The sequence below is a fragment of the Pygoscelis adeliae genome, unplaced genomic scaffold, assembly GCF_000699105.1.
Source record: "Pygoscelis adeliae isolate BGI_AS28 unplaced genomic scaffold, ASM69910v1 Scaffold66, whole genome shotgun sequence".
NCBI lineage: Eukaryota > Metazoa > Chordata > Aves > Sphenisciformes > Spheniscidae > Pygoscelis > Pygoscelis adeliae.
In genome coordinates this window covers 6,230,593-6,252,895 of record NW_008825167.1, presented here as the reverse complement: position 1 = coordinate 6,252,895, position 22,303 = coordinate 6,230,593, and the positions used below count along the sequence as shown (strand labels likewise).

The window sequence follows — 22,303 nt, the reverse complement described above, 5'->3', positions numbered from 1 at the left end:
GCACTGTTTGTTCTAATATTTTTTAAGGTATAGTCAATATAGTCTTTTCTAAAATTGTAACTATTTTGTAAAATCTTTTTCATAATTGCTTGGTCTTTTCAGTAGGTAGGTAGAACAAGCAGTACAACCCACAATGAGGTAAGGAAAGAAATTTGACATCTCAGGGAGGAAGGGCAACCACAGAAGTAAGCAGAGGTGTTACCCATCTTAAAAAACTGCAGAAAGTATACAAGGAGATCAGAGCAGAGAACTTGGGAAAATTTGGAATAAAGAGAAGCTGAGCATCCTGAAATATGTCATTCCCAGGATGCCAAACTCCAAGGATGCTTACACATGGTTTGGTGATATCTTGTTATTAGGGTCTATACATCATAGAATCATAGAATCATGGAATGGTTTGGGTTGGAAGGGACCTTTAAAGGTCATCTAGTCCAATCCTCCTGCAATGAGCAGGGACATCTTCAACTAGACCAGTTTGCTGACTAGGTTGCTCAGAGCCCCGTCCAGCCTGACCTTAAATGTTTCCAGGGATGGGGCATCCACCACCTCTCTGGGCAACCTGTGCCAGTGTTTCACCACCCTCAGCGTAAAAAATTTCTTCCTTATATCTAGTCTGAATCTACCCTCTTTTAGTTTAAAACCGTTACCCCTTGTCCTATCGCAACAGGCCCTGCTAAAAGGTCTGTCCCCATCTTTCTTATAAGTCCCCTTGAAGTATTGAAAGGCTGCAATGAGGTCTCCCCGGAGCCTTCTCTTCTCCAGGCTGAACAACCCCAACTCTCTCAGCCTGTCCTCATAGGAGAGGTGTCACAGCAACATTTTGCATAGTTGTATATGCATCCAATAAAGCTTCTCTGTGAGAGGATGGAGTCTTTGTCGGTTTCTGACTGCTCAACCACCCACTACCCCGACTTAACAATGTGATGGCACCACAGCAGGAGTCCTTGCTGAATTGGACTACTGCCATCCAGACAGTACAGCACCACTGAGCCTGCTCCCACTTGAGACAGTGAGGAGGATCTGCAGTAGGGCCCTCCCTATCCACCATCAAATGGGGTGGAAGGTGTTATTTCTGTGTTACAGCACACTGCTAAGCTTAAAATAATGACCTTTTTTTTTTAATTGTTTGGTGCCAGTGTAAAACAATCAGACATAGCACTTGCAGAGTCAGGCCAGTTTTTGCATCAAATGCCATGGTCTTTAAGAAGCATGAGAAAAGTTCCCAACTCCTCTTGCTAGCAGAACTAGGTCTGCTAGCAAGACCTAGGTCTGCTAGGTCCAAGATGCAGTTCTCAATTCACAGGGAACAGGAGCCAGTCTGCATGGAAAACTTCCAGAAATCTGTGTTGTTCTATCACCTCCAGCAAAGCTGCAGAAGAGAGAAGCATGAAAGCACTTGCATGACTTGCTTTGCTATTACATTCACTATTGCCTACCACTACAACTAAGGGATACCAGTACTAAATTTACTTTGAAGGATGAGAAAATTCCAAGAGATTCACAGGAGTCCGTTTGCTGTCTGAAGAATGTCATAGTGAATCCCAGAGGGCTGCCGGAAATATTTATACTTCATTTTCTTTTTCTACAGAGAATCCATACCTAATTATCATTTGCTAACAAAAGAAGAGTTTCCTCCAAAATAATCAGAAACATCCAGACATTTATTGGGAAGATGACTAGTGAGGATAGACATCTGGTAGCTCCCTCAGAAAATCTCTTACTGGTGCCTAAGTGTTACAGGTATTGCAAGTTAGTTATATCTTTGCAGTGGAGGAAGAAAATGTATATGCCTAGTTAAAATCACTAACATTAGAGGCCTGAGTTAAATGTGTGTGCATAAGAGGAAGGTGCAGGCAAAGGTTCTAATTTTAGAACTCCATTATTATAGTCATGGGTAGACATGGCAAATAGGGTGGTTAATCCCAGTCTAATATGAAGTGCTAAATCATTGCCTGCTAACATGGCCATAAGCCCTTTGTTGAACTGAAACAGAAGAAGAAAGCACAGAGACAGAAGAATCTGTGTCTGTTTACTATTACTTGAATAATAGAGTGGCAAGAGAATACAGGCACAACCCCAGAAAGACCAAGAAGCAAAACCAGATGCAAACAGTGAGAAACATGAAGAATAGCAAGAAAGCATTCTTTAAACACATGGGGAGTAAGGAAGACAAAAACCAAATGAAGAGTTTGTTCTCTGTTCAGCAGAAGGGGAAAGTTAATCAAGTTGATGCCTAGAAAGTGATACAGGGCTTAGCATCTATTTTCTCTACCAACCAAAATAAGGTGAACAAGTGAGCAGGAGGCTAACACAACTAATACCAGTGTACATGTTTTAGGCAAGAACATTTAGCAGAAATTTGTTTTGGTTACATATGCTTGTAGGTTTGTGCCAGGTCACTTTTCTGGGTTTCAATCTGCCTAGAGCTCTCCTTTTACTCAGGGCTGTCACTAGACCTACCTCTGGATATGTAAAGAAGAAACTAAAGCAACCACCGTCAGCAATTATTGCTGAGAGCTCAGGGAAGATGTGAGTTATACCAGCCATGGAAAAGAGTAAATGCAGTGACTGTCTTTAAAAGGGGGAAGAGAAACTGGAAAATGACACACAAACCAGTTTACCGTCAATCCCTGGGAATGTTTTAGAAGCAAAAATCCCACTGACAGTTTGTAAGCATTGGGAAAACAAGAAGTGGAGTTGCAAATAAGAGGTATTTGTCAAGAATCAAGTCAAACCAGCTTAGTTTCCTTCTGTGACATGGTAACAGGCCTTGCAGGTAGGGAAAAGCCAAATTTAATCAACTTCAGGAAGATTTCTGATGCCGTATCACACAGCATTGTCAGAAGCAAATGAAGGAAACTGCTCTGAGGCCAGCAAAACTGACTGGGTCACTGCTGAGAGTTAGCAGTGAGTCACTGTCACCATGGAAAGATATATCACATGGGGTCTGCAGAGACTCCCTTAGGTCAAGGGTTATTCAGTATTTCATTAGTCAGCTGGATAATGAATAAGCGAAGTGGTTATTTAAGATGTAACATCAACCTGGGAGGTTATAAGCAATGCTGGGGGAGAGGACTAGAATTCTAAATCATACAGACAAGTTGAAAAAAAGGGTCTAAAAACAGAATAAAATTTGATAAGGATGAGAACAAGGTGCTACACTTCATCAGGAATAATCAACGGCTCATATTTAGAATGGCAAACAGCAGGTTAAGTGGCACTTCTACGGTGGAGCTATGGAGTCACAAGCTGAAATCAGTCTACACTATTCTGTCATTGCCAAAAAAACGCAATTATACTGGGATATACAAAAAAAGTGCAAGAGCTTAGACTGCCTTCAGCAGAAGGTCTGAGCTGTAGTACTGCATCTGGTTTGGTCACTGCAATACTAGGAACCAGCAGAGACACCAACAGCAGCAGAAATAACCAGAGGTTTAAATTGCATGAAGGAGGCACCACCAAAGCCCCTGGAAAACTTCTTAATAATAGGGATGGCACTGGGATGGATTGCCTGTGAAAGACAGGGGGATATTTAAGCCTGTAGGTATAAGTTAGACATCATTTGGGAATGGCATTGGGATAGTTGGCCCTACATAAAGACAAGGGATGGACTGGGTGATTTCTTATGGATACCTTTCCCTTCCTGTTTTTCATGATTTTATGATTACGAGAATCATTTTGCTTCCCAGGCAGTCACTTCCCACCTCTCTGTGTTGTAATTCCAGCATAAACACAGACACCCCTGGGAGAAACACATTGCCCTTGTGCAGCATCTGAAATCCAGAATAACTATTTCTCCTTCCTCAGTTATCAGGGCAAAGGCAATGTTTTTCTGGTCTGAGCAAGTATGATGGCTAGAGAACATTCCCATTTAGGGATGGGTCGCTGATAAAGGAATTCAGAGACATTTGGCTGCAGGGCAGCTGCCAGGGCCCACAGCTTCTTAATCCTCCTTTAAATAATTATTTCACAGTCTTGCAAATGAATTGAGAGGTGAGAGGCTGGTGCACCGTAGATGTTTCAGCACATAAACAGAATAAATTGTATTGTCTTTTTTTCTGACAGCCATCTCAAGCCCTGAGAAGGACTGAAAATTAAAGCACCCTATACTTATCTTGTCCCTCATGCCGTGAGATAATGATTCACCTTTGCTTGATGGCTCAGTATCTTCTTTAAACACTAAGTCAGAGGTTTGGTGGGGAAAAAAAGTCTCCCTCATGAAATGACAAATTTGTTCTTGGCATCATTGCTTGATAAGTTCCCCATCTTAGAGCTTCCTGGAAAACCCTTCAAGAATCCAACCACAAGCTGAACCTTGGTCAGACTATGAGGCTTCGAGACACTGCAGCTGTGCCAAAATCCATGTGACTGCAAAATAGGGATGTGGCTGCAAATAGGGAGTATGATAGAAACTTAGCACCGAGATCCTTTGATGCAGGAGCTAGTCAACTCCGAGAGGCCTCTTTCACCACAGTGTAAGATGTGGGAAAGCATCCAGGCTTGATCAGTTCACCAAAAATCAACTGAAGCCAAGCGTGACAAGTATCTTTAAACACCTTGTAAAGCCTAGAATGCTTTCACAGGAGGGGCTGCTGTCAAGCTATTGTGAAATGAAGGTCAGTTCAGGCTTTTGGTTGCAAGAAAAAGTAAGAACCACTGGCAAAATACCAGTTTTCCTAGTTTATATTTGAGGTTTGCATTGGACTGCTGGAAATCCAGCAACTGATGACTGTGCTGGACATGGGGTAAATTTACAGCATAGACAAGAGTTGTGTACTGTTTGTGTACACTCAGTCTGAATGCCACTGACAGTGAAGCTGAGCTATTTGCCTTGCTACTGCCAGTCTTATCCCTGTCTAGGAAGATATAAGCATGTCATTTTTTACTTGCTATAGAATTGTGTGCAAAAATCCCTTCTGAATTCATGTGTTCTGAGAGTAGTTGATGTTCAGGAAGAACCTGTTTGTTGTTTTTTTAAGTGCTGGGGTTTGGGCATGTTACTCTGTGGCTACCAAAACCAGAGTAACAAAAGGCACAGGCAGTTCTCTGCACAGCCTGTATGTGCATACAGAAAGGGGAGGTGGGGAGATCTCATTTCATTTTAGAAAAGCTATTGACTTCTAGGACACGGTTCAACCTTCCATGGGTAAAATACAGTCTGATTTTACATTGCATATAAAGCAAACCATACTTTAAATGTGCAATATACCAGCTGTCAAAAGGCATTTAAACATCGTTCAGTTCCCACTTCAATGCAAGATTGAATTGCGCATTAATTATATTCAGTGCTGTTGGCTGAAACCAGATACTTTTCACAAGCTGGATGCTTTATTACAGTGTAGATATAGTCCAGGATGAATGCAAGAGCTGCTTAGGCAAGAAACCACGTGTATCAAATCTACTGCATGGATGAAGTTCTGCCCTTTAACCGGGGAAGAGAAATAACCCACAATGCCCAGAGCTTTGAAAGTCAACTTATAGCACTAAAGATGGCCTCCAATGAAAGCCTTGACTATAAGCATTCACAAATGCTGGTAACTTTGATTTTGGTCTAAAAGTTTGCGTCTCTCCCCAGCCCCTATATTAAACTGAAGAGTTTCATAGTGAAACCGTGGTCATCTTTTTGGGTTGTGGTCGAGAGCTGAATAGATACCACCTCATTAAACCTCATATCACTAGCAATTTTAAAGTCTGTTGGGATTTATGCAAAGGAAAATGCCAAGTTTCACCAAGCTCAGTGCAGAAGCCACACAAGCTGATAAATTTTGTCAATATTGTTTGCCTAAATGAGCATTGATTTGCTCAAAAATTAGTCTGATTTGACATAAAAATGTAGTTTACACTAGGAGATCTTTCCATTAATTTGGACTAGACACAATTCTGTTATACAGAGAAGCTCCTACACTTTCTGCTCATTTTGTAGAAGAGCCCTTTAGATAAATAAGCTTATGCATGTCAAATTGGCATGCATTAAACGTTCTTTGCACTTAAAGCTAAATAGAAGCTGTGTTTTGTCTCTACATTCTCTAGCAATTAACACAAGACCATAACTGCTGTAATGCAACAACTGCCACTTCACAGAGCAAAAAAATCTGCTGTATTTACACTTTCCCAGTAATGTGATTCCTTCATTTCTGTCAGTGGTACCTACCGGCTTTTGCATTGCCAAATATTTTATGGAGTTTAGGAATAAAATAAAGGATTAGGGTAAAAAAAGTTCTAATCTTAAAAAAATAAATGAAAATAGCATCAATGCTTAGAAAACATCTAACAATTATATGTAGCATGGGGCTGAGGCTGCCATTATGTTTGCCCGAGCATGAACATTAAGTGTTAAGTGCAGCTATTAATGCACACACTCAGAAAATTCAAATCCCCCCACCCCAAAACAAGAACTTGAATACCAGCCTCCCTTGAAAGCTGTGTCCTGCTTACCCTATGGAACGGTCTAACTTGCATCACCAGTCAGCAGTCTTTCAGGTTGATTTGGACTCTCAAAGAAGAGTGAAGCTATATAAAGAATAATGAGAGAGCTGCCAGTCCTGTTCCATTTTCAGACTCTATTGACAAAGAGAACAAGCTATAGTTTTGTCACCTAAATGACCAGAAAAGTGCAGTATCACTTACTTTGGTTTAAACAGCAAAAGGCACTCAAGGCTAATGAAGACAAACTGATATGTTAGTAGGTTTTCAGCAAGTGCATGGTTCAGAGCAGAAATCAAATGATGACAGCCTTGACTGTCAGGAAAGAAAAGTGTAGGCAGTCCAATGTAAGAAATAGAATATATGCAGATATTTGCATTTCCTTTCTCACGGCATCCATGCCTGGAACTCTTTTTCTTATGTTTTAAGCCACTTTTTAAAATTTAGGAGCTTAGAGGCCTTGAAAATACCATCTCTGCCACTCCTCGTCTCTATAAAGTTACAGTCAGAACAGCAAGCTGGAGGTAGAAGGTTAAGGAACATCTACGTGGAGATTAAACTGCATAATCCTATGCATAAAAACAAATACTATGCTTGAAACTAGAGCAACAGGCCAGCATATTTTACATTGTGGTTTTTATTTAATAAGTTCACAACACCTGGAGGTGTGATGGCCACCTTCCAGTGCTATTGACATGACAACTTCTTTGCCCCAGACAGCTTTCAGTGCAGTCACAAAGCAAGAGACAACTACATAATGCAGTACAGGGAATAAAACAGGACAAGGTGTATGGTGAGAAGGATGTATGCATGTTCTGATGGCCCTATTAAATACATATGAAACAACAGTTTGGATTTAACAGGGACCTTTGGATTTTGAGGAGAAAAAATGCACTTCTTGTAGGAGGCACAGCAGCAGTTTTAAGTATGATGGGAAGAGAAAGCCTGTTTGTACTAACGGTTTCATTTTTCATGTTAAAAATGTCAGGCTTTCAGAGGGCAGAGAAAATACTGTATGTATAGGTGAAGAGGAACAGGAGGCAAAACAGTGCCAGAGCCCTCAAAGACATAGGACCATAAGTCTGGAAGAGATTTCCCAGCTCAGCAGCATGACCACAGCAACATACAATCACTTTCAGACATTTTTCACAGGCGCAAGTGTTTGCTACTCACGAGTGCATTGCTGCAAGATTTCTTTATGGCAGAGGAGAGATGATCTGCATATCCAATGGTCAGCACAAAGGGCAGTTAGGACAGTGACTTGAGCAAAAAGCCAAGACAGAAGCAGAGGAAAGGCCACAGGGCAAGGAGTGAAAGCTAGACAGGACTGGGCTTGTATACTATGTAGAAGACGTTAATACCCAAGTAATTATATAGCTTCTTCCTGGCAGTAGGCAAATGTTTTGCAACAGCATTTCTTTCCCTTCAGAAAGGAGCCTTTACTCCTCCCTTTGGAGTGGTCTCTGCAGTGTCCTGGGCTGCGGAAGTAGGGCCACTGGCCTACTTAATGGTGCCCTGTCCTCGGGCAATGGGGAAACCCAGAACTTCAAGACTTTCTAAAAGTGTTTGTTTCTAAGGGATAAAAAGGAGTGGCTCTCTGGAACACAGGGAGGTTTGCTTTATGAATTTGGGAAGAGGTTCATTTCTACACATAAGAACAACTGCACCAGATCACACCAAAGACCCTTCTGAGGCCAGTATCTCATCACTAGCACTGACCAATAAGAAATGTGTAAGGAAAAATATAAAACCAGGTCAACTACAATGTCTTCCTACAACACTGTTAACCTGCAACAACTTGTGGTTCAGGGACCTCCTGAATCGAAGTTGGTGTTTTTATATTTAACAGTTTGAATAGGATTTTCAGGCATGAGTCTGAACAGCTGCTTTTTAAACCCTTGTAAATTTTTAGCAACAGCAACATCCTGCAATGAGGACTTCCATAACTGAAACACGCGGTAGGTCAAGAACGCTATCCTCCTATTTGCTCTGAGCCTGCCTCCAGCTGGTTTCATTCAATGCACCCCACTTCTTCTTTGGGAAGGGACAGCAAACAGTCATTCTCTGGTCACTCACGGTTTTATAAGCTTCTATCATCTCCTTCTTCAGTCGTCTCTTGTCCAGACTGAAGACTCCTAGTCTGTAAGATTATCCTAGCTGCTTTTGTCAGCAGTTTATCTGGTTCTGCTGTATTCTTCTGGTCTATAGAAACGGTCTTGACTCTTGTCACTGTGTCATATTAAACCTGAGTTTACTTATTCAAATCCTTCAAAGGTTTCTGTTCACTTGCCTGGAACAGATATTCTGGTTGCTGGGTGCAATTCCCAGACCTCCCTGCTAATCCTTCCTTAGAACTGGTGGCATATTAGCTGTCTTCTGCTCTCCTGCTATTTTGGTGGTTTTGAAAAAGAGGTAATACAGAACAGTCATTCAACTAAAGGAAAATAGGTGAGGTGGGCTTTAAAGCATCATACAGCAATTTCCACTAAGAAATTCCTGGTTCTAATGGATCTTCTGCAGACTGAAAGGAATCTTTAATTTTTCAGATTCTGAGGAAGAGAATGAGAAAGTTATTCCCCTTTCCCCATCTACTCCCCTCCTGGCTGCTTTCTCAATAGCAACAGCTATTATGTCCTGTATCTCACTACCCCAGTTATGGTGATGTGAATCAGAAGGTAGAGGTGGGGCAAAATGACTGAAGGAAAGTATTTCCACATGGTCAGATTTTCTTTTGTTCAAGCAGACACCAAGGGAAAAATTCATCAAGATCTACAGGTGTTTCCAGTTGTGCCAGAACATCTATTACTCAACGCCAGGCAAAACCAGCACCTGACCATGGCTGGGCTCCTGTCCACATCTATAACAAGCTGGTGAGCTTACAGCATCCTGCTGGACAGTCCATGGATTAACTCAGCTTTGGGAGCAGAGTTTTCACCACCAAACTGTTCTGGGACTTTCTCCAGGTTCTGCAACGGGAATATTGGCTTCCCAGGTAAAAAGAGGCCCTTCCCCACAATGTCTTCACTGGACAGGGAATGAGATATCAGTGTTGCTTGGCACCGTGTTCACTCACTTCATGGTAAATTGGAGTGCCACTCATTGCTCCTGCAGTGCTGCCAGTTGGATCTAAAGGGACTGCTGACCTGAGGAGTATCAGCCCCACTGCCCACACTTGCAGTGACCACACACAGAGCCATCAGGACGGGGGGCCAGGGGTTCACCAAGAAATCCCTGGGCCTAGAGAGGGAGCAGTGCCAGACTGGAAGGGGGAAAGGAGGTTGCACTGGAGAGGAGAGCCAAGGCAGGTCCAGAGCAAAGCAGAGGAACAAAGTCAAGCTAGCACAAGATGGGGACGACACAAGTACAGCAAAAGCCAAGAAGCTCTGTGAAGCCATTCTGCTACAGCCAGGATCAGCTGAAACCCTCTAAAGGAGGCTTTGCTCCAAGAAGTCCAGAAAATACTCTGCCATGCATGAGTAAGGACTGCTGCCCCTTCCCACTCTCCGGGAGTGGAGCTGCTGGTGAGGCTTGCAGTTACTCTTATTTTGCCCAGCAGCCAGATATGAGCAGTGCCAGTGCTCCCATGCTGTGTGAACAGGCTTAGTGGAGAACACACACCACAGGTGCTCCTTGAGGGAATTTGGAAAAATAACATTAGAATCCTCTCTCCAGTTCATACTGAGCTTTTGTGCTGGCCTATGTTCTGGACCCATGCAGAAGGGCATGCTGCACTTCTCAGTGTGCAGGAATTGGTTTTCCAAGCCCTGGACAAGCTTGGCAAGCCACTGAGGCTGTCTATTGTGTTCCCCTACTCCCCCAGCTGCTCGTTACCATACCTACAGCTGCACTGGCAGAGCAGTAGTTGTGTTTCCTCTCTCATCCACTTCCAGCAAAGTCCCACCAGTTTAGTCAGAGAAGTAAGGCCGCAGGCAGGCACTTTCTTCCAAATTCAGCTGAAGAGATTTTGGTCTTCAGATGTCCACCTCCCATCCACTCCCCAAGCCAGGTTAGCACCCCACAGCCCCACTGTTGGAGTGGTTCAAGACGGCCCTAAATCACGTCAAACAAACTCAGAGCATCTACTCAAACCGCTCAGCCTAATTCAGACTTGTGAGTGGACACGTATCTTAGAATAAAGTGGTAGAGTTGAGGATAAAAATCATCTCAGCTTTCAGGTACACAAGTCTTTCTTCATGCCTGAAACAAAAAAAGCAGCTTTCAAAGGCAACTACAAAGACCAAAATGTTCAGAGTTCAGTCCATCACAGAATGGACCAAATATGCGTGACCTAACCACTGTGTTTCACCTAAAGTAAAATAAGGAGCAGTCTCATGAAGAAACTTCTTGGCACTGTTCGGAGCTTTCTTCAATGTGATGTTGAGCGGTTGCTGGTGGTAGCATTTGGTACACTCGGAACTGGCAAGGCTGCCTAGTCATACCCTTATGCTCCTTTCTACTCTACCCATTTGACCTGCTAAGATAAAGCTATTTAGAGATATAGTGGGTTAAGAATGGACTGTCCAGGGAAGGAGAGGAAGAAACTAAAGGTTTTAATTAAGCCAATACTCTTATGCAGGATACCAGAAAACTCAGCCCTAAGATATAAACCGTTTTGGTCCAAGTACAGCACACATATACCTCCTCACGACACATACCTCGTAACAGCTGACAGAACTACAACATGCATGAATGTGGTCACAGTGCAGACAACAAACAGAAAAGACTTCCATCATCTTTAATACACAGGCAAAGCCTACAGAGACCACAATTCCCTGTCTCAATATAACTGGGTAAGGTGCGACAGAGATATGTTCATATTAGAGACAAAAAACAGCTGCAAGTGTCTCTAGAGCACTGCTGGCCATATTTATCTTGTGGGTTACACTTGGCCAACTCTGATTTAAAAAACAAAGCAGGTACGTTTCTCCCCCACTCTAATACCAAGTAACAGTTTTACTGAATTGAGCCCTTACTGGCAACCAGTGGATGTGAAAAGAGGGTACTCTTTTAAAAAAAAACAGAACAGACAAATACATAAGACACAGCCCCCCAGTTTCCTCGGCATATTGGGGCATGCATGCTTGCAACATGAACTCCAGCTGTATTTTATACAGCTGCATTTTAAAAACCACTGAACAGGTGATACTCCTTAGCTGGCCTCCAGGATTCAGTTCAGCAGATTTGCAGTTACACAGTCGCACAGATTTCTCTTTTCCACCTGAAGAAGCAGAGTTTCTGTCTATAAGAGGGAAAGCAAACATCAAAAAACAAGTGTCAGCACTGTAAAACTAATTAGCTCCCAAAGAAAGGTCCATTTTACTTTTGTTTTAAGATTTGGAATTTGTTGTATGAGATGAGGCTTGAGGTAAAAATCAGAGTTATTTCTTACTGCTCTGCTAAATAATTTAGCTTTTGCGTGATTAATTGGCATATCAACATGGCAATACTTCCTGTGACATGGAAAAATTCAGTCTGGCACACATTCATGTTTTTCACATTAGTACATTCAGTATGTGTCTGGGTGCTGTTATTTTTGTTTAACATTATTAGTCTTTCTTACAATCTTACTTCAACTGCACAAACTGGAACATAAGCTCTCAAGTTCATGAGAGGCTTAAAAAACCCCAAAAACCTGTCAGAAGTTTTCTTTTTACTTAAAAACAGATTGAAAAAATTAGAGTATTACAGCCTGGACTCACTGTTGAAAGTTATACAGAGAAAGTAAGGCATAATTTAATCATAGAATCATAGAATATCTCAAGTTGGAAGGGACCCATAAGGATCATCAAGTCCAACTCCCGGCTCCTCACAGGACTACCTAAAACTAAACCATATGACTACGAGTGTTGTCCAGATGCTTCTTGAACTCTGACAGGCTTGGTGCCGTGACCACTTCCTGGGGAGCCTGTTCCAGTGACCAACCACCCTCTCAGTGAAGAAATTTACTTCTGTTTTAACTTCTCCTGCTTCACTGTTGTTATTGTTAATACGCTGTTGGAGCCTAAAACAGACAACAGGTGCTGAGCTGGCATACAGCCGTCACAGTTGAAACATGTGATGAGATTGCTGGCTTCTTTAAGGAAAGGGGTCCCAAACTGGTGAAAGCAGAGGTCCCCCAGTTGAACTGGGGTTCATCAATATCAGGTGATCATTGCTGCCCACAGGGATTTTCTGGAGCAATGAGGGCGGATTGGGAACTTCTCAGAGCTGGAGCTGGGTATGATCAGAAAGGCCTGCACCCTCTCAGCCTACCTGTGCGAGAAGGGACTGAGGACCAGGGAAGGGACAGCAGGGCTGCATGGGGGAAATTTGGGAATCCTTCCTCTCTAGCACACACACAGTTTGGTTTTCCTGGCTGTTTGGAGCACTTGTGGCTTCAGTAGATGCATGACGGAGCACAGAGCTGTTTGACATCAACATCATATCTTCATTTCAGTTTGTCTATCATGAGCTGAAGCTGTATCTGAGAATCAGTCTGATCCAAGAGAGGACTTCCTCCTTATTGTCATGGGACACACTAGCTGTGGGAACTCCACTCACCAAATTAATCCCCACTGGTGTAACCAGCTACACAAAAAAAGGGCATTATGAACACTACCAGCTCTAAATGCCAGTGAAATCCATCCTTAATCTGCCTGCCTTGTGATTTTTGTATGATATGGAATTGCCACGTGATTAAAGGCTGTGTTTTAAAAGCTGTGTTATCCATTGACCCACACCAGCTAAAGGCACTTAGAGCAGAGCTGGGCTGAAGCACCCTGCTTGCCACCTGCCTTCTTAGTACAGGAAAAGCTATCTTTTTTTCTCGGGTTTTTTTCCCAGATGATAAATCACTAGACACAGCCTTGTGGTTTTGTACTAAATCAGGTATCGCTTTTGATTGTTTCAGCTGCCCTGTAGAACTGGAAAGATCTGATCAGACTTTGCTAATCACCTAAAAGACACTCAAATCACCACCTTCTAACCATCTCCTTGACATCATTTGCAATAGTTTGAATAAGGGAGGCTGACAGCATGCCAACAGCTTTGGAGCTAAGCCCCAAGGCTGCTTACCATCTTATATATCTTTAATAACATTTCCAAGCCTTTGTTTTTACTTTCATGGGCACATCTGAATTAATGTGCTTTGAACATTCCAAATAACCATTGACAGTTTAGAAAGGAATAAAGAACAAAATGAATGGCACTAAATACAGCTTTGCTGTTTTGTGAGCATGATCACAAAACCATTTGCACAGAGATTTGTTATTATCCCCTGGTGGGTTAAAGCACGTTTTAAAAAAATCAAAAAAACCAAAAAAAACCAAACAGGGCAGGGTCCAGATTCTGAACCTACAAAAAAGCTGATAAGTTCCAGCTAAAAATGCAGTCCCTGAGCTCTTTAAGGTTGTAATGCAATGTCCACTGGTCAACTCTGAAAAATGTGTTGGAATTTTGAAAATAAGTGTCTATAGTGCAGACTTACAGTGAACTGTGTAGCCCATGGGCTGGATTTGTTTTACAGGATTTGTTTTATGGCCTGCTCCCTGCTGGCCTCTGTCTTGAGCAGCTTTTAGATGCAGTAGGGAGCTGGCTGTGAACTGGCTGAATGGTTTTGATGGTAGCAGCTCCCTCCCAGCAGTACAAGAACCCTCTCCCTAGTTCATGATCAGAGCTGCACCTGCCACATACTGCACTTTGGCTGAGTGGTGAATCACAGATATCCCCAGAAAAGATTGCCCAGAGTCGGTTACTGCTGTTAAAACAACTAATCCAACGTGCAGCCTGCTCCAAGGGGCCAGCAGCAACGGAAGGGTGGAAAACAGTATGCAGGGGGGCAGACAGATCTGGTATGTGCATGGATAGTAGCCAGCCTCTCAGAGGTGGTCTGTGACCCTTCTCTTACCACATGAGTAAAATGCAGCCAGCCTGTCAATCAGTAAGTGATCATCACATCAGTGTAGGTTACAAGCATGTCTAGTCTTGAGAAAGGAAGGAGATATAGCCTATGGCCCCCATAAAAGGTTATGATGTGACCTATGCTAGAGCCAGTTTGCTTCATGAGACATCACGCAGATCAACACAGGGCCAAATTAAGTGTGAAAACTCTTGAGTTGTGCAATAAAACTATATGGTTTCCCCTGTACAGAACTGCAGGGTGAGATTTGCAGGAGGAATTAAATGGGAATTTCCTCTCTAAGCTTTTGGGAATCCCTCCCCCTTCAACACAGTTAGGAGCTGCTTAGTCATCATCTAAAAATCTTGCCTGCAAACAAAAGAGAGTTTTTCAAGGAAATTAGTGTCTCCAGTGGGAATATTAACAAAGGGAATTGTATTTTCGGGGACAGAAACATTTGCCCCACTAAGCAGCAAAACAGACTAAAATAGTCAAATGTAAAATATATAAGTGGCTGAAAGCAAGTGTCTTAAAACTCCCAGTTTGCATCAAATTAGGCCACAGATGAATAATAAAACTAAGAATTGAAACACTGCAGAAGGCAGTTCCAAGAAGCCCTCAACTATTAAATATTTCCATGCCTTTTGAAGATCTAGGCAGAATTCCTAGCTTAATGACTGGAATAGGCCTGTCCTAGTCCAGAAGCACTGAAGGATCTCAATATGGATTAAATTATTTAGATTTTAAAGTGATAAGGAAGCGATAGGTTTGTTTTGGTGAGAACATATCATGGAGCCACATTTTCAGGCTTGCTGTCAAATCTACAACTGTGAAAGTCAATAATAGGACAATCCTCTCAACCGAACCTTTTTTGTACCCTCATTTCCTCTCCTTGGCTGTCCTTTATTTTTATTTTTTAAAAAGTATTAAAATACAGTTGCTATCTCTGGGGGTCTTACTGCTACTCCTGCTTTGGATATCTGTATTTTATAAACCTTCTCTCTTGGTCTGCAAGCTGTAGGTGTCATAAAGGTCACTGCCATAGCCAGACAACCAGAGAAGATTTTAGTAGTTGAGATATTTTTTAATCAAGATTTAGAAATGCTGGTGAAAAGTTCGAAGGTTTATAAAAGAAGGAAAAGGTGTGCTAGAACTACTTTACAGCACAATCTGAACATCTTGTTTGGGCTGTATACAGTGCTCAGCAGATGTATTCGTTAACAAGATTTCTTCATGAAGGAGCCCAAAATACATTTGACCCATAATTATTGAACAGATTTTGTTTAACTGTAAATGTGCTACATACCAATCTGGTTGTGCTGGAATGTTTGTTTGGTTTTTGCAGTATGTCACAATTAAAGGCATCTTCATTCCTGCACCTGCATTTTCACCCAAACATCATGGACCCTGCTTGGACTTACCTCAAACCATTGTTCAAAGATGCCAGTTCGCAGGCTTTGAACTGTGAACAACCTTGACCATAGATTAGAACAGCAAAAAAGTTTGAGCACCTTCTGTTGAAAAATCTGTGCAAGAGTGTAGATATAGCACTTCAGCTACAGGGTACACAGGAGGTGGGGAAAAAGCTACCCTCTTGAGACACCGCTATCCGACAGCAGCTGGGATACAGCTAGTCACAGATTGCAGGTTGCAGTAGCAAGAGACAGATTCAACTTCCCTCACAGAAGGAAGATACCAACCTTGGCAAATTCTCCACAATGACTGCAAGCCAAACAAGTTTCGTTCCCCGTGCTGTTCTACTTTGTGGCATTTTTCATCATTATGGAATCAGAGCAATATAAAAAGTATCTACGAGATTATGTTTCCTCCCTTAGCCTCTCCCCAGGGGTAAAAGCATGTGCAGGGGAGTATTTTATTTTAGTAGGCTTTTTGTTTGAGCTGGCTCTCTCCTTTTGGGTAATAAATATAAATAATGCTCTCACCTTACTCCCCCAAACATAAAAACAAAGGTGTGCGCTCAGCAGAATAGCAGCGCTAATGGCTGTAACTCAGCAAGAGAAGGATAGAGGGCTGAGGACTTTCAGTTGACTCTTTCCTAAGCTTCCTAGTGTCCCTGATACCCCAAGGCAGAAGAATTCCACAGATTATTGCATAGAGAGGTGAAATGTAATTACCCAGTCTCACCTTAGAAGATAGGACAGTACAGTTGACGGTCTTGTGCAAAATCCATCCACCTTATCTATTTTTATCCACAGCATTTTCTTCCATATTAAAAAAAGAAATCGAATGTTTCCTTACCCTCGTGTCTAGATTATATGCTGTCTTCTTTAAATCCTGCAGAGCCCTCTGCATGAACTCAAACGCGTGGCAATCAACACAGGGACGACCTAGGAGAGCATTTAGTAGAGCATTTAGTAGAGAATCATGACTATATGGCATGAAGTATTAAGTAGGAGGAATAAACAGTGATTTTGAGTATGAGGAAGAGCTACAGAAAAGAGTCCACAGAGTGAGTACTGATGTATGTACTCTTCAACAATCCAGGTTATTGTAAATGGTCCATCATGATGGTCCACCCAGTCTCTCAATGACAAAAGAATTACTTCAACAAATTTGCATTAAAAATTTTCTTCCTCCTTTATTGCTGTTCCCCTCATCCTTCTCTTGTCACAGTTCATAGTGTGGAAACACTAAACCCATAACTTGAGTCTTTCATTTTGCTCCACCAACGCTGAGCACATTTTCAACCTCATCTTCAGATTTTTCAGAAATTACCTCTGAAACCATGAACCTGTTCCCTGGAAAATCTTGTCTCCTAATCTCACAAACTTGAGCTCTAAATAGAAAGCTAATAGAATAAAATTGACTACATTATCACAAAGACAGATCACTTAGCCTCTAACTTTGAATTTGATACAGCTTTGTCCAAAGCTGGTGAAGCAAGCAGCAGATAAACACAATGCCCTGTCATTAGTGGGCATTGCTGATAAGCAGAATTGCTGCATTCTGGACTAATTGCAGTGTTTAAGATAGTATTCCCATATCTAGATATCCAGACTGAAGGTCACAAGGCTTGCTTTGCCTTGATCATCATATAACACAAAGCTGTGCCCTAACAGATAGCAGTACTGAGACAGAACAAATATAGACATGAGGAAACGTCTTCGAATCATCAGGCTCTACATATGCTCTTATTTGCTTCTCAGTGCCTGTGCCTCTCTGACAACTTCATAGGAAATATTGCGCAAGTGAGAAATTCTGAGCGCAGGTTTAGTTTGCTCTTTGAGGTCTGGTAAGGAAGAGAGGACGAAACCTAGAGTGATGTTGGAAAATCCTGCAGTGTCTGTCAGCCTATTTTGCAAACACTTGATATTTGACTGATTACTACATGCCTCTGATAAGCTGGAGTATGAGCTTCCAACTCATGATCTGTGTGCTAACCAGCAGACAGGAATCCTGCCTGCTGGAGAAAAGGAGTCTGCCAAATTCTTTAACTGGCTAGAGAAAAAAAAAAAGAGATAAAAATAAACATTGAACAGTATTACAGACCTCCTTTCATTGTTGTACAACCACCGAACCTTAGTGTTATTATATATGCAACAGACATAAGGAGAGGACAGCATTTTCCACATCAACCACTTGATGCAAGGACCTGCCATTATGTTTATGATGTACATTAAACTCAACACAGATCAGCAAAGGAGAATTAGATGGTTGAAGGCTGCAAGACTAAGTGTTGATAAAGTGTGCTTTCTTGGCATCTTTGTTGTGAATTTTGTTAATAGAAACTACTGACTTTAATATAGTAGACATTACCAAGAATGAAAGATGTAATGAATGTCAGTTGAAAAAAGCAAGGCTCAAGAATGTCTCTGAAAAGCAAATGGGGTAACTCCTGGCATAGAAAGAGCTAACACAATGAAAGGGCTGTACAAAACAAAAAGTACAGAACAGTGGCACATTTCAGGTACAAGCAAGAGAACAACAGGCAGGAGATAAGGGTACAAGAGTGGAGAGCCTTGGATGCAGGAGAAAAACAGCACTGGTATGCTATCAAGTTGTGATTTTAAAACATCATAAGCAAGAGGTGCAAACTAGTTTGAATTATTTGGACAAGCTTCAGTGATATCAAGTCCTGCAACATTAAAACTACAGTACAAGCTGTATGAGGCGACTGTAGGGTGGTACGTACTTTCAGCTGGTACGGCTGTTCCCGCTTCTTGATCAGATCTAACAGGCTTTGTGAGAAGCAGTGCAACCACAAAAACTAAAGGAACTGTAAGGACCACTCTTCTCAGAAGGCAGGGTGCCAGCATCTTGGGAATTGCTTCTCTGTTTATCAAGAGACACAAACAAGTCAGTGAGGAACATTACAGGTACAAGGTTTTGTTACAAAGAACTTAATGTTCCTAACAGCTAAAGCGAAAAAAAAAAATATCAGAAGATCTAGAGCATGGACAGTAGTTCTCTGTACTTTTCCAGCAGTGCACATTAAACCCAACTGGGAGAGAATGTCCCTAGACATGAAAGAGAAGATCAGAAGTCCCTAGACAGTTTTTGGTTTCATTTGCAAACCAGGATGCCAGCAACTTTGCCTGCTCTGTGACTCCAATCTTTTTTCTAACTACACAGTCCCAGACCGGCACATGAATCTGGACAGCTGGTTCACTGTTAGACTTCGAGATCTGCAGGGATTATAGAGCTGGCTGAAACAGGCCTGAACCTGGAAATGAAAATTTTACCCACTCGCTTTAGTGATGCACCATCTTTTCACAAGTGTAATAACTAAAGCTAACTGTTATCATTAACTATGTGCCACACTGATCATAAAAACTTACTCCTTTATGAAAGTAGCTGAAGGGAAAGACTTTTGTTAAACCTCCACAAATTCATAGGTAGAATTTCTAACGGTAAATGCATCAAAACTCTTTGACCTTCTGTTTCCCCTCCTAATCTGGGCTTCAGACCTTTATTTGCAGCCATCCATTTGTTCCTGAACATCACAGCCAGGCCACACCATGCCCTGAAGATAGGTACAGTCTGGTCCAGCAACACCTCCCCTTCACACAAAGGTAAAATTTTTGATAAGTACACGGGTTTCAAATGAAGCATTTTCTTGATCCAACAGGTAGGCTGTTTGGATCAAGAGGGAACATGGGAAACTTGGACTGGCTCAAGCTGCAACTGTCTATTACAGACTTCAATCCAAGCCTAAAGGATCCTGGCAAACTGCTAGGGTGGTCCTTAGTTCAGCCAAGTTTACGTTCTGTTCCTGTATGTTCAAATGGAAGAAAGAAAGAATCAAATAAAGTTAAGTTGTAGCAACACAATAAAATCCACATAAAAATTCTCTTTAGCTGAACCCAGGAAAGCAGGACAGCATTCTGTCTCTTCCTGATTTTTAAGACGGTGCATACTAAGCAAAAGATGTTGCATAAGAAAATCAAATCTGCACGTGCTGAATGCAAGAGTACAGCACTCCCCAAACCAGCTTGTATTTCACATTTGGAAGGGCAATAGAGGGAGGCAGGAAAGGAAAGGTTTTTCCCCATCTTGCCACAAACACAGAATGGAACAAGCTTGCTCTTTGATATATGCAATCCACCGTTTCAGACACAGCTAATCTGAAGCTGCAAATTCTGCACGAACACTTGCAGCATGTGCAAACCAGCAATTGATCCAGGAAAGGAGCAGCATTATACACATCCCCTTCTTGTGCACCTCAACCTAAACATAAGAGTAGGGAATGGTTCAGAAGCAAGAGACACACACGTACACGTAGAGTCACAGATATATTTGGGCCCACACCAAAAAATAGATCTGGTAATGTAATTCCTATAACCTCAGAACTGGGCTTCCTATCCCTCCCACTATTTAGAAGTGATCTGATGTGATTCTTTCTATTTCTACAATCCTTAAAATAAAAGGATTAAAATCGTAACAAGCGGCTTGGGTTTTCTGTTTTAATTAATGGTGATCTGCAATCAAAGCAAGTACAATCAAAGACACCAGGCTTTGCAACAGGATGCAGCAGTGTCTCCAAGTAACAGTAAATTAGGATAATACCAGCCTCCTTTGAAAGCACCTAATGCAGAAGCCTCCTGGTCAGTAGGAGCAAAGGTTATTCTCATGGTTGACTATGAGTGCTAGAAAGGTTCAACAAAACAAAGCAGATATGCTGTTAAACTTCTTCAGGGTACCTTACACATCACCCACCCCAACATCAGCTCAGCTTCATATGTGAGCCCCGCTGCAAAATAATTGCTCCCTGACTGCAGCAGTCACCTCAGGCCACATCTAACTACTGCCTCTTAGTTATTCTGTGGGAATTTGCTATCTGTGAGGAATAATCACAACAGGCTTCAAGGGTGGTCTCCCTCTGCAGTGCAACTGGGAACGGAGGCAGATCTGTGCATGGACTTCTGTGAAAGAGAAAAGTAATCCCCTCTAACAAAGGAAAAAAATATCAGTACCTGATCTCTCTCTTGTCTTTGTGACGGTCTCTTTGAAATGGCCGCTGCAAACTGCTAACAGAACAAGTGCAGCATTTCTGAGCATGTGCACTGCCTCTTTTTAACCTTCTCTGAAAGAGGTTATTACTATGGGGAGATTTCTGCCATGGCAACAATGCAGAGCACTGCAGCACACAGCACAGATTTAAAGAGGAACAGGCAATGTCTCCCAGGTCTGGGGAAGGATGTTTCTGCTTTGACATGTGAGTTCCAGCAGTGACTTACCTGCTCCGAGTAAGGTTTTTAAAGCCGGGCCATTTGATTCATCTCTCTTGAAGTCTGGTTTTCCCGAAGTCTGCTCAGCTGGATGTGGTGCCTGATTCAAGCAACTTGCTTCCCTAGTGCCTGAAAATAACCATGACAAATTACACCTGCTTTATGGGAAACCAGGAAGAACCATGGGATCGCGCTGAGAAACTGCAGGACACGTCACAGGTGAGACTTTGGGGAAGGCCAGGAATTGTTCAGTGCACAATCTGCCATTTGAATGGTTCTGAGTTACAGGGGTCATAACCACCCATGCCTGCTTTCCTGGGTGTTTCTGTGATCCCAGTCTCAGGGCTGCCAGGAACTTGAGTCCCAACTCAGAGTAAGTTCACTCCCCTTTTCCAGCCTACACCTCTGTTCCCCTTTCAATGCCCCACAAGCTATACTCCAGAACAACACTGATGGCGCTTGTGCTGAATGCAATACAATAATGGAGTGCAGATGAAAGAAGTGTTTTTGTCAAAGCAAAGCTAAGTTCAGGGGTCACATCTCCCCCCCAAACCACATGCCCCATCACAAATTAGACACTAGCAGTTCTTGTTCCAGAGAGAATGAGCACAGCTGAAGGGAGGCGCAGCACTGAGAAGCATGCACAGAACTTCAAAGGGACTTCAAGCACCGTGCTCTGTGTTTGCTTTAGCTGGTTCAATGGGGACTCAATCTTAAACGCTTTCATGGTGAAAGTTGGGGGCACCCAGTGTCCAGGAAGGTCAGGCACACAACCTTTTTTTTTTCATGAGCAGAAACTCCTTCTCAGAATTATGACCAAATTGCTGGCTAACGCTTTTCTTTTCAACATGCTCTATAACCTGTCTCTCCTGTAGAGCCCTAAGGGAATGGTTTGCTGCCATTAATTCAACTTTTTAAGTAAGATGTTAAAATCTCAGGTTGTTCAGTGTGTAACTATGATGCTATATGAAGTTACAGCATCCACAAGCAGAGTCAAGAGGTGATTAATTATAGTACTGCCATCCTTATACATCACAAAAACAGAAAGAAGGGGAAAATAATTTTTAGAGACTTCTTTTGGGCATACAAGATTTAGCATTGTTCTTGCAGAGATAACCATGCAGGATTTGGTCTGATTAAGTATCTGCCTATACACAAATTACAAATGCAGAACTTTATTCATGATCATTTTCAGCCATCTAATCTCACTCCTTGGCCTCTCTTCCTGATAAATAACATAGATATTCACATCTATACACACACACACACACACATATATATATATGTCTTTTCTTAATCTCTGCTCTTGATCATT

At 42.2% G+C, this 22,303-nt stretch overlaps 1 protein-coding gene across 1 annotated transcript; it reads right to left on the bottom strand.

Annotated features, from left to right (window-relative positions):
• Nucleotides 1–11,139: 11,139 nt before the first annotated feature.
• LOC103920917 (neuropeptide-like protein C4orf48 homolog) lies at nucleotides 11,140–20,806 on the bottom strand. The gene is made up of 4 exons (XM_009328791.1): nucleotides 20,734–20,806; nucleotides 18,453–18,592; nucleotides 16,559–16,647; nucleotides 11,140–11,662 (listed from the first exon to the last, which is right to left on the bottom strand). The coding sequence occupies exons 2-4, from the start codon at nucleotides 18,574–18,576 to the stop codon at nucleotides 11,591–11,593; spliced, it is 285 nt and encodes a 94-aa protein (XP_009327066.1). The 5' UTR covers nucleotides 18,577–18,592; nucleotides 20,734–20,806; the 3' UTR covers nucleotides 11,140–11,590.
• Between the last annotated feature and the right edge of the window lie 1,497 nt (nucleotides 20,807–22,303).